The sequence below is a fragment of the Myotis nattereri genome, assembly GCF_964212035.1.
Source record: "Myotis nattereri genome assembly, chromosome: 12".
Classification (NCBI taxonomy): domain Eukaryota; kingdom Metazoa; phylum Chordata; class Mammalia; order Chiroptera; family Vespertilionidae; genus Myotis; species Myotis nattereri.
Genome location: NC_138087.1, coordinates 45,238,630 through 45,251,367, shown reverse-complemented (window position 1 = coordinate 45,251,367; position 12,738 = coordinate 45,238,630). Strand labels below are relative to the sequence as shown.

The window sequence follows — 12,738 nt, the reverse complement described above, 5'->3', positions numbered from 1 at the left end:
TATAGGTCACATATGTAAAGCAAACATATATAACTATCTTTGACTTGTACATTTAACTTAAAGAAGTTGTCTTTCCTGGATATGTGGTCCTAATAGGAAGTAAATGTCATGAATGATTTCATGAACTAAAAAATTATTTCTATTGAAAAAATCACCAGTTAAAGCTATCAATAGATACTTAATTTTATTAAAATGTTGGGCATAGTTGCAGAAGTGGTTACAAGAAGATAGTGACAAAATCAATAGGCATCACATATGATTAATTCACAAATTTAAATATCTCTGTCTTTGTTTACATTTAAGGTACATTTTAGGTTTAACAATTTTTTAAACCTAAGCTGTGTCCACGTATAAATACTTAAGAAATGTTTTTGTACTTGTAAAACTAATCAATTATGGTGACATTGTTCCTTACAGATGAACAACTGTCAGTACTATCTCTAGACCTAATTATTTTCTTAACCCTTTTTGGTCCAACATCAAGGCTGACTCGACAGACCAGGCGCTAGGAGCAGGTCCAACGTCGAGGCTGAGGTCCACACCGCAAACCGGTTCAACATTCAATCCCGTCAATCAATCTGGACCAGACTGTTTGAATTCCAAAAATAAAATGGGACTGCAAAGGGTTAAGCTTCAGTCCTAAAATTCTTAATATCTACACATATTTCTGTAATGATGTCTAATGGTGCCCTAAACTTGCTAGACTAAATTCTGAGCCCTCCATATCCACTTCTTTGTGTTCTTTTCCAGGAACTTCCAACTACTGGCACCCTGGACTCTGAAATAATATTAGACACTTCCTTCTCCCCTACACACATAACTTTTTCTAGGGTGGCTGCAGAGTATTCTGCAGAAGTGACAATTTTCCCAAAAATCTTTGTTCTGAAGAAAACACTTAAAGTAGAGAAATATGAAAGTTTAAAGAAAAGTCTAAGAAATAAATGAAGAGAAAACATGAGAGAAAGATGTTCAGTGGCAAGAGGTTCTGGATGAGAAGTGAATGATTTTACATTGGAAGAACACCAAATGTTCTTAGAGGGAAAGGAAGAAACAGATTACATTACAGATGGAGATAAAATGTATATAAATGGGTGCAAGAAAATGAAGGAGCAACTACCTCAATGTGAACTTAAAACTCTCTTTCAAATTTAATCTTCCAACTTGCACACTACACTCCAATCATATCCCAACTATTCTTTATAGACCTATACAAAGCCTTTGTTTTCATGTCTCCTTATCTTTGTTCATGTAATTCCTTGCACTTAAGGTTGTCCTTCTCACCCTGACGTCTGGCTCAGCGGATAGAGCGCTGTCCTGCAGACTGAAAGGTCCCAGGTTTGGTTCCGGTCAAGGGCATGTACCTTGGTTGCGGGCACATCCCTGGTAGGAGGTGTACAGGAAGCAGCTGATCGATGTTTCTCTCTCATCAATGTTTCTAACTCTCTATCCCTCTCCCTTCCTCTCTGTAAAAAATCAATAAAATATATTTTTAAAAAAGATTGTCCTTCTCCACTAATCTCCACATTATTATATTTTACCTATAATTCATCTAGGTAATCTCTTCTTTGTTTTTCATAGTTTTCTGAAACAATAAGTCTTTCTGTTACTCTCTACAACCCATCATTTTCTACCTCTGTATTTACATAATATATCAATCACCCAAGGGGAATAGCCAAGCCAATTCATCTTGTTATCCTACAGCAGTGTCGTATACACAAAAAGACTTGATAAATAATTGTTAAATGAATTAAATTTAAGGATAAGTATCTGTAAATTCTACAATTAAAGATAGCTATTTGTTAATTTAAGAGCTCATATCTTAAATGTAAGTATACCCATGTCTAAGCATTGGAATAGGAGAGTACCTAATGTGAAATCCAAGCTGGTTAGTTATTAATGATTCTAGTAAATATTGAATAACTTCCATGTAACAAATTAATATTTAGCTTTAAACAAAAAAGTATAAAGATATCTAATGGCTTAATTTTTCTACAAATAGTCACAAAATATAATACTAATTTATTAAAAATAAAACATAGTGCCATTAATATTTATTATCCAAAAACAAAATGAATTTGAGGTTCTTCATAGAAATTTTTAAACATACCTTACATGTTATCTTAAGTCTTGTAATCTACCTATAATCCTCTCTAGAACATGGTCAGGTACTATAAATTATTTTATTGTTGTTCTCTGAATAATATATAATTTTTTTCCCTCAGCAAGTTCAAATTAAGTAATATAATACTCATTATGGTCAGAAGGACAATAGAACGTTTATTAGAGTGAGCAGGTCTAATACTTGATAATATGTGTCTAAAACTGCTAGACTGTCTTCTAAACATTAGTGATCCAGTCTTGAACTCCTGGGCATGGGTCAGGATGAACAGACGGAGGGGATATTTAAACACTGTTTGTAATTTTGTCTCCGTTCTTCTGTAGCATAGGTCTAAGTGTCCATGTCTAGTATGTGTTCTGAATAGCACCTTAGACAACCATGATGCTTATTCTGAGGAAGGATTTGTTTTCCAAAATCTCAATTTTTCCTTGCTTTAAATTTTCAATTCCAAATTAAATATTCTGAACAATAATACTTGTTTGTTATGATATTAAACCTATAACTACGAAACTAGCCCATCATTAGTATTCTGTTATAATTTTAATATATCCTTTCTTTTTTTTTTTTAAAGGCGATCAACCAGACTTTATTACAGCGTAACAGCAGGGAATTCGTGGGTAAGCGCTGCCTTGAATGTCTCACCATTGTATTTAGATGCAATTTTTCTTTAACTTATCTTTGAAAAACCAAACCCCCTTTCACTGAACAATGGCAAATAGTTAACGAATAGGTACATTTTATAAGTATGCTTTATTCACTCAAGTAAAATTTATACTGCATATCTAATAAGATATGCCAATATATCCTTTCTTAATATAAGATTTTACATCAAGTTTAGTCAAGTTACTTTAAATATTTAAAACTGATTAAAATTCTAAAATAATCAACAGATAAATGTGCAATATTTTGTTTTCTAAAGGAATTCCAAAGTTTATTAGAAACCTTTAAAAAGTAAAAATCACTTCATAACAGTATATGTAAATCCAGAAACCACCAATTATACACAATTAGATATTTTTTTTTAAAGTTGTGAATATACAAAGTGGGGCAAAAGTAGGTTTATAGTTGTTCATATGAAAAATAATACAATAATTAATAAGTAATAATGTAAGAATGAACTCTGTATTTTGCATTCTCAAAATTGTAAGCCTACTTTTGCCCACCCCATAGAAGATTATGGTTATAATGGCTATATTGCAAGCATGTAATAATTTAATTTACTGGTAAAGCATAAATAATTTATATGGTATAAAATAAATAAATAATATTTCCTTTAAAAACACTCCTAAGTGCCCTGAAACTTATATAAGTCACATAGGGTCAGATAGTAACAGGAAAGATTTGATGAAAGTTTGATAATTTAAAGATAGCTATCCCTACCAAATCAGAAACTAAAAACTCTATGAGACGTAGAGCAAACAAGTAGATAAAAAGAATCACCGGTAAGATGCTAATGGTATGTTAAATTCATTTCCAGGTGAAGCCATTCCCAATAAAGTATTCCCTTCATAAACAGAAAGTGGGATTGAGAAATGATTTCTAATCTAGGAAAGAAAAATAATAATATTTAGTATCATTAATCTAATAAACTAAAGATATTTAAAATATATTTCACATAAACACCCCAACAAAAGATCAAAGCAATATTTACCTTGCTTACATAATTAAGAAAAGAAGTAAACATGTAATTATTATCCTAAAAATATAAAATATACCTACAAACAGTTATATTTACCTTTAGATAGATAAAAACAAACAGGTTATTAAGAATAATTTCTTATCCTTCTATATTTTACTAATATCCTCTAATTTAAAAAAATCATACTGAAAACTAAGATTAAATGGAGTCTTAAATTCACTATATTTTATTTCTACATCTATTGTTTGCTTCACCTAGTCACAAATAGAAATACATTTTGATTTCTAAAAATAATACCTATATAAAACTTAAAATTAATGTTTAACTACTTAATGAAATTTTAAAAATCAACAAGGACAACCCAACAGTCATCTTTTAAAACAGTTAATTATAAATCATAAATGAAAGAAAAGGAATTTATGCTTTCAGCCATAATGGAATAATAGGGATCAGATATACCTTCTCAACCTAAAAACTAAACAATGATTTTCAGACACTGGTTAGACAGCAGCAGAGAAAATAAAAATATAAATAAAATCCAGCAAGAAAATCCCTAAAACTGCTCCATCTTGCTGCCTGGATAGTTTTGAAGCTATTGTATAAGAAAGGAGAAGTCAAACAGAGCTAAGTAAACTATCTAAGGTATAGGAGGGAACCTTGTTTCAGCCAAGGGCCATTTGGATATTTATAACATCGTTCGCAGGCCATACAAAATTATCAACTTAAAAATTAGCCTGCTGTATTTGGTCGCACATTTAATTAAACTCACCCCTAATGCCTTGGCAGGCCCAGACCAAATGATTTTGCAGGCCTTATATGGCCGGTGGGCCAGGTGTGCCCCACCCCTGCCTTAGATAGTTTACTCCTGTGAATGTGCTAATCAGTACTGAACTGAAGTCTTGAGAGTAGGGCACACTCTTAAATCTCGGGAATCTAAGGCTTGGTAAAGATTTACCTAAAAAGGGCAGGCAGAACAATTTCTGGTGCTGACACATAGTTTCTTTTCTCACCAACCAAAGTTGTTTGGATGTATGGATATATATACTTTTTATCAACTTTAAAAATCTTTTTTTGTCATTTTTTTCTTCAAATGACCTTGTTTAGTACAGAAGGTATTAGTTGCAGTGACTTGCTAATGGTACAAAATTAGCCCTGAGCTAAAAGGCTGCTTGAATCCCACCTAAAAAGTTTAAAAATAAGGACTGAGAAGATCACCTTCCAAGTAACATATCTATATTGGAGAATAAAGTTCAAGAATACAAAAAGAAATATATTTCAAGCAAGGTAAAATTCACAATTTTAGGTATCCAATAAAAATTAATAGATACATATAAATGTTAATGAAATAAATATTAATAAAAGGAAACAGCCCAGCTGGAGTGGCTCAGTGGTTGAGCATCAACCTATGAACCAGGAGGTCATGGTTCAATTCCTGGTCAGGACACATGCCCAGGTTGTAGGCTCAGTCCCCAATGTGGGGTGTGCAGAAGGCAGCCGATGGATGATTCTCTCTCATCATTGATGTTTCTCTCTCTCTCTCTCTGTCTCTCTCCCTCTCCCTTCCTCTCTGAAGTAAATAAAAATATATTTTAAAAATAAATAAAAAGGAAACAAATCAGATATAATACACATGATAGAATTAGTAGACAAGGACATTACAACATTTATATAACTACTAGAGGCCCGATGCATGAAATTTGTGCATGGGGGGGGGGGGGAGGCCAGGAGTCCCCTCAGCCCAGCCTGCAACCTCTCCAATCCAGAACCCCTTGGGGGATGTCCGACTGCTGGTTTAGGCCCGATCCTAAGGTTCGGGCCTAAACCAGCAGTCGGATATCCTTCTCATATTTCTTCACCGATACAGCTCCTAGGGCATTGGAAACTAAAGAGAAAATAAACAAATGGGACTACATCAAAATAAAAAGCTTCTGCACAGCAAAAGAAACCATCAACAAAACAACAAGAAAACCCACTACGTGGGAAACATATTTGCCAATGCTATCACTGATAAGGGTTTAACCTCCAACATTTATAGGGAACTCATACAACTCAACAAAAGGAAGATAAATAATCCAATCAAAAAATGGGCAAAGGACCTAAATAGACACCTTTTAAAAGAGGACATTCAGAAAGCCAAGAGACATATGAAAACATGCTCAAAGTTGCTAATCATCCAAGAGATGCAAATCAAAACAACAATGAGGTACCATCTCACACCTGTCAGAATGGCTATCATCAACAATTCAACAAACGACAAGTGCTAGAGAGGATGTGGAGAAAAAGGAACACTTGTGCACTGCTGGTTGGGAATGCAGACTGGTGCAGCCACTATGGAAGACAGTATGGAGTTTCATCAAAAAACTAAAAATGGAACTCCCATTTGACCCTGTGATCCCACTTTTAGGAATATATCCCAAGAAACCGGAAACACCAAACAGAAAGGATATATGCACCCCTATGTTCATAGCAGCACAATTCACCATAGCTAAGATCTGGAAACAGCCCAAGTGCCCATCAGTAGATGAATGGATTAGAAAACTGTGGTACATCTACACGATGGAATACTATGCTGCTGTAAAAAAGAAGGAACTCTTACCATTTGCAACAGCATGGATGGAACTGGAGAGCATTATGCTAAGTGAAATAAGCCAGTCAATGAAGGAAAAATACCACATGATCTCACTCATTTCTGGATAATAAAGACCATTATAAACTTATGAACAAAAATAGATACAGAGGCAGAGCAGCATCGAACAGACTGTCAAACTACAGCAGGAAGGCCGGGGAGAGTGGGAGGGCAGGAGGGGGGTGGGTAAGAGATCAACCGAAGGGCTTGTATGCATGTATATAAGCATAACCAATGGACATAAGACACTGGGGGGTAGGGGAGGCCAGGGGATTGTCAAGGGTGGGGGAATAAAAAGGAGACATATGTAATACTCTTTGTAATACTTTAAGCAATAAAAAAATAAAATAAAAGGATATATACATACTATAAAGACCCCAAACAAAATATTGATGAGTTGTAGTTTTTTACAAAATACTCCATAAAAAGATTTTACAAAATAGTCTTATACAAAAATTATAAGTATATTGAACAAACTCCTATCACTGCTCAAATTAGAGTAGTACAATTACTGGTAATGATTCTTCTTTTTGATTTTAGTTACACTGCTATTATGATTTGGTAGCAATTTGCTTTATTTTATTTTATTAGCACACAAATATGCATATGACCCCCAAAAAACTATCATTTCATACCTGCACTGGGGAGCGAACTGTTACTTTCTTATTTCCTTCCACTGCATCAATCTGACAAACAATAGATCTTTCAACTCCAGATTCTCTGTGCCTTACAGTGTACAGTCGTCGTCCCACTTTTGTTAAGGGAATTTTATCAGCAGTAGAGTGGTTAGCTGGTGCTAAATTGAATATATATGTTTGAAAAGTTTTATTGTAAATCATCATATGTTAATTTGAAATAGATGTTAAGCATCAGAAACATCAGATGATTTCTTAAGGTTATGAGTATATAGTCACTCAAGTCTTTGGATTTAAGATTATACAAAGAGTAGTTTTTTGTATAGACATAATGTATACAAAGAGATACTGTAAGAAACCACAATGCATTTCCATCACATTTATTTAAAACCTTCAAAAGGCTTTATAAAAAAATTGTTTTAATAGAAAAAAAATCTCATTCAGTAGTTTGACCTAAGATAACAACACTTATGAACAAAAAAGTTTCATAAGCCTTTTCAAAACAAGTAATGAGAAGAATTTTTATAAAATATAAGAAAGAATCTCAGATTTGCTATTATAATAACCAGAGCCTAATACCTTCAGGCAATCTTTGGCAATTACCAAGGTAGCTGCAATTTTTCCATTGTTAATTTTCTCAGCATGTGGCACTTTGTGACATGTAGGATTTGATTAAATAAAATTTTATACAAATTATCTAATATATATACATATACTGTATTGAGGGATGAATTCTTTACATTATTTACATTAATCCCCCCACATCATTACATGAAATGTTACTTCAAAAACTAATAGAGGTAAAACTGACAAGAACAATTAAATGACAATGTTTGGACAACACCTGAAACCTATCCACTGTTATGCATCATTTCTTGACTAGAAGAGCACTAGTTACCAGTTTTGGTACTCAGACCCAAAGTCTAATTAACCTTTCAAATGTGCTCCACCTTCATTATTTAAATGTCAAAGTATCAGAAAGTGGTATGGGTGAGGCTTTGGGACTATTTAACTCACTGTGAGTATATCAGGTATAATGATAATATTTTTTAAAAAATATATTTTATTGATTTTTTTACAGAGAGGAAGGGGAGGGATAGAGAGTTAGAAACATCCATGAGAGAGAAACATCAATCAGCTGCTTCCTACACACCCCCTACTGGGGATATGGCCGCAACCAAGGTACATGCCCTTGACAGGAATTGAACCTGGGACCCTTGAGTCTGCAGGCCAAGGCTCTATGCACTGAGCCAAACCAGTTAGGGCTATAATGATAATTTAAGAATTTATTTGCTTTCACTTCTATGAAAATGCAAAACTTCTGGGAATCAGAAAGGACCAAAAAAAAAAAAAATTCCACTTCAATAAGCATAACCTAAAAACCATTTACAAACCCATAACCATTAAAATGTGTCGTTTCCATAAATTCAAACCTCATTTCGAATTCATTCAGCAGCACTAAGAATGAGATCTGATATCTTTCTTCCCCAAAATATAAAGCAATAAATTACCATGCTCTAAAGAAAGCAGTGAATAAAGAAAGTTAGAATTTGGAATACAAAAATATAGTGACAATAGAAAGTCCTACAAACAAAGAAACAAAATTTCCAACCTATTAGGAAGGAGATAAAAAACGTGTAAGATATCAGAAATGAGTAAAATGGAATATAAAATATAACTTAAAAGAAATGAAAGTCCTAGGAAGGTAATTTATCACTTACTAAGAAGAATGAAGAAAAGTTTGCTGCTTAGGCTGGTCATTGCATTGAAATGATCATTGTCTTTTGTTCGGACATAATCCATACTTAAACTTTCCTCATTTTTCAATATATATGACTTTGCCACTGGAACGTTGAGCACACTAAAAGAATCACTTGGTGAAACAGAGATGGTAAGTCCAAGAGAATTTAAAATCATAAATGGCGCTAGATCCCTCATGAAGACAGTTGAAGATCCAGTGGCAGCTTCTGTAAATGCCTAATAAGGTAGAGTTATCATAAGTAAAATAAAATGAAATGTGGAAAACCAAATGACAAGCACAACACTAATGAACATATGACAAATAACTAAGTTAATAAAAAACTTTTATTCAAGAAAAGAGAAGGGTTTAACTCAGAGTAGTACAGCCACATTTAAAGTTTCAAATGTCTTTTCTTACCTTGACTAAATTATTTAACATTACAAGACCACATTTGGATAATGTAATGTTTAGTTGGTCTTTTGAATAGAAACTGATGACAGTTTTATATTCTGGCACTCTGTAATCTTCTTCAGTATCTGACTCAACAATAGCCTTTTTTGCTTTCTTTTTCATCTAAAATGACATGTAAATTATAGAAATATAAAGAAAATTTGTTCCTGGAAGCACAACATAACTCATTTTTCAAAGGAAAAACAAACTTTAGAAAAATCCCAGTAACATTAGAGAGAGCAAAAATTTTTATTACTTCCACTGTCTTTTTGGAATTACTTGGAAATCAACCAAATAAAGTCACCTAGCACAAGAGCAGTATTAGGGGAAGAATTCTTCTCATCCTCAGTAATACTAAAATGACAAGCACATTTTAGAAGGGGGGAAAAAAACAAACCAAAATTACTAAATGCATGTGGCATCAGAATGAAAATGAAAGGCACATACTTCATAGCAAATGAAAATTTAGAGTGAGAAAAGTTATTTAGTCTATTGGTCATGCTATAAATAAAGAACAGAAAATCAGGGACTTAAAAAGTCCAACAATAGTTGCAGAACAGTGCCACTAGGACCCAGAACTCATGAGAAACAATAACATCTACCTCTTTTTAGGATTCACAGATCCAGGGCCCATGTATATTCCAACCTAAAAACCACCAAATAAGTTCTTTTATCTACTAGTAAATCCTTTGTCTGAAATATGTGGAAAATCAAATGCAGTGATCCAATACCAAAAGCTGGACATGCCAAGCTGGTCACCTTTGTTGTTACTTTAATTGACTTTACACCACTGAAAATCTGTCTGCAGGTTGACTGAGTTGTCATTAGGGAGGAAACGTGCCAGTTATTTCATAGTCTCCTGCTTCAGAAGCACAATTTCATCCATCTAAAGGTCCTGATTCTTATGATTACGTTAAACTCAATTATTTTAAACATATTTCAAACAAATAATATGTTTTCTTCCATATACATATCCTTCAGAGACAAAGGAAACACGGGTTAAACAGCAACCTACAAGAGGCTAGCTGCAGCATTTTACATGAGTAGGGTCTCTGCAGCCAGATTCACACCCCACTTTAAAGGTATTACTTTAGTGAAGCCCTTTCTAGTGTCAGTCCTTTCACATGTTACAATGAAGTTAGAAACTGTACAGTCTTCAGACACTTGTTGTAAGAGTGAAAGCCAAAGTACATCACTTAGATGTCTAGTACATAATAAATATTACATAATTATTTGTATTTGAAAAAGCACAGGAGGGCACTGGCCTTGGATTTGAAAATTACATGCACAGGTCAAACAGGGAAGCATACAGCAAGGCTAATAATGAAAAATGTTGAACTTTGTTGAGATTGAAATTGGTATGTTTGGTATGGTGTAGATACCCTCAATTTTAAAATAATTTTTAGACTTCAAATATACCTTGATTCCAAGATTCCATGGTCTAAATTCCTCAGTCTGGTCAATTTCTAAAGGTTCAAGCAAAGGTTCCCATACACCAAACATTTCATTGTAATAATGCACCTATAATGAGAATTTTTAATTTTTTTAATAAGGCATTCTGGAATTTGCTAAAATGATCTTCCATGTTTTTTAGTACTACCATTCCTTTTGGCTGTGCTATTTCTCCTATATAAAAACCATGCCACTCATTAGTTTCCTACATTCACTCCCTCTGCACTTTCCTCACCTGATTAACATAATCATTTAGCGTCCATAATTTAATCCAGATAAAACTCTCTTTTAATCATGTTTCCTTAACTTCCAGGCCAGGCTAAACATAAAAGACTGTGTTCCTCTATCATATATTACTGAAATTTTTTAACATGTCTGTCTGCCTCCACTGATTTTTCGAAAACAAGTAACACAGGATTCAATGAGTGTTTATTTATTTGAATTCTTTGAACCTTCTGGACATCCTAGATTAAATCCTCTGGAAAGTATAGAAAATTCTAGCCAAAATTTGAACAAAATTTAATCTAGTCAGTCATATCTACCTCTATTAATATATAACTGTATTAATACAAATAATATAGCAGCTTATAAATCTCCATATTTTTTTGATAAGGGTAGATTATCAGATTAGTTTCCACTAGACAAACTCGATTAATAATTTAAACTAAAGTAGCTTTGGGGATGATTCTATATAGATAAATTCTGAAGCAAAATGTACATTGGTTCAAAGCAAATTTCTTGTATAAAATACAAAAAATTTAAAGATCTTAGTGGATTCTCACTACAGTGTAAAGATTATATAAAAGTATATATATATAATAATAATATTATTATATAAAGGTATAAGACATCTTCTAATTCTTTATATTACTCTTTTAGAAGAAATTCAGAAATAGTTTCTTTTTCTTTTAAAGGAAGAAAGGTATTCCATTAAATTCCTAAAAACAAGAATTTTGAATCTAATCAACAACAATCTATTAATCTATCGTGTTTAAATTGATCAAATCAACTGAAATATAAACTTAGTGTGGACATGTGGTCTAAAGTTAAAGTACAGTAGGGCCTCAAGTAACATTTTATTCAACAATGTTTTGTTACAACACTGATGAGATGTTGTAGGATTTTAACTCTTTTTCATATCAATTAGCTACAGTAAAACTGGTTTTGTTTTGTCCTTTTGCTTAAAGTGGCAAAACCTATCAATGACATTGAGGACTTACTGTATACATAAAACTTTATCAAAGGCATAAATCTGTAAACTTTCTTCCAAAAGGTTTCTGAGCCAACATCATATTTACAATATGCTTAAATATTTAAATAAGATTCTAAAAATATTCCATATGCATCATTTGTTATAAAATCTAGAAAAAATACTATATTTACTTACTTCTAGCTCAAGCTGACAGTGGAGATTTATGAGGGAACTCCAGTTTTTGCCTTCCCCTGAAAAACATGATTTTGCCAAAAGCATAGGCACTGTTCTATGACCAACCCCAGCCTCAAGAACTATGAAAATAGAATCAATGTTCATTTTTATTATCTCTCCTTTGGGTACCAATTCAGTTGTGGGAGCTATGTTTTTCACTTCATTTGGTTCTTCAAGAAACCACATTTTTAAAGTCTTTGTATCCTTCTTTTCCCATAAATGTGCTGTAGAAGAAGCAGTTTCTTGTGGGATGGTTTCCTTAGTTGTATAAAGTGCTGCAGTTATGGTAATCACAGTATTTATGATAACTGGTGAAACCTAAGGAAAAAAATTTAAACTAATAAAAAATCTACTTATGCAGCTTTTAAAAATACATACTTCAAGGACATTTAAATATATTTGCTGAAGAATCATAATTAATGTTGAAATAATAATATTATTACCATGAAACCGCAAATATAATTCCCTGCACAGGTGGGGTCCCTCGGCCTGGCCTGTGGAGACTGGGCTGAAAGCAGCTCTCTGACATCCCCCAAGGGGTCCTGGATTACGAGAGGGTGCAGTCCAGGCCAAGGGACACCAGTGGTGCACAACTGGGGCCAGAGAGGGACCGTGGGAGGTCTCCAGGGCATGTCCGGCCCATCTTGCCC

The 12,738-nt window shown here is 33.3% G+C and overlaps 1 protein-coding gene across 2 annotated transcripts in view; it reads right to left on the bottom strand.

Annotated features, from left to right (window-relative positions):
* Positions 1 to 12,738, bottom strand: part of VPS13A (vacuolar protein sorting 13 homolog A) — a 193,649-nt gene that overhangs the window by 65,174 nt on the left and 115,737 nt on the right. For both annotated transcript variants that reach the window (XM_081103070.1, XM_081103071.1), the window contains exons 41-46: positions 12,050 to 12,406; positions 10,630 to 10,731; positions 9,178 to 9,333; positions 8,741 to 8,996; positions 7,020 to 7,180; positions 3,560 to 3,663 (exon numbers count right to left, since the gene is read on the bottom strand). In XM_081103070.1, coding sequence (XP_080959196.1) covers positions 3,560 to 3,663; positions 7,020 to 7,180; positions 8,741 to 8,996; positions 9,178 to 9,333; positions 10,630 to 10,731; positions 12,050 to 12,406 — 1,136 coding nt within the window. The remainder of the gene's footprint in view (positions 1 to 3,559; positions 3,664 to 7,019; positions 7,181 to 8,740; positions 8,997 to 9,177; positions 9,334 to 10,629; positions 10,732 to 12,049; positions 12,407 to 12,738) is intronic.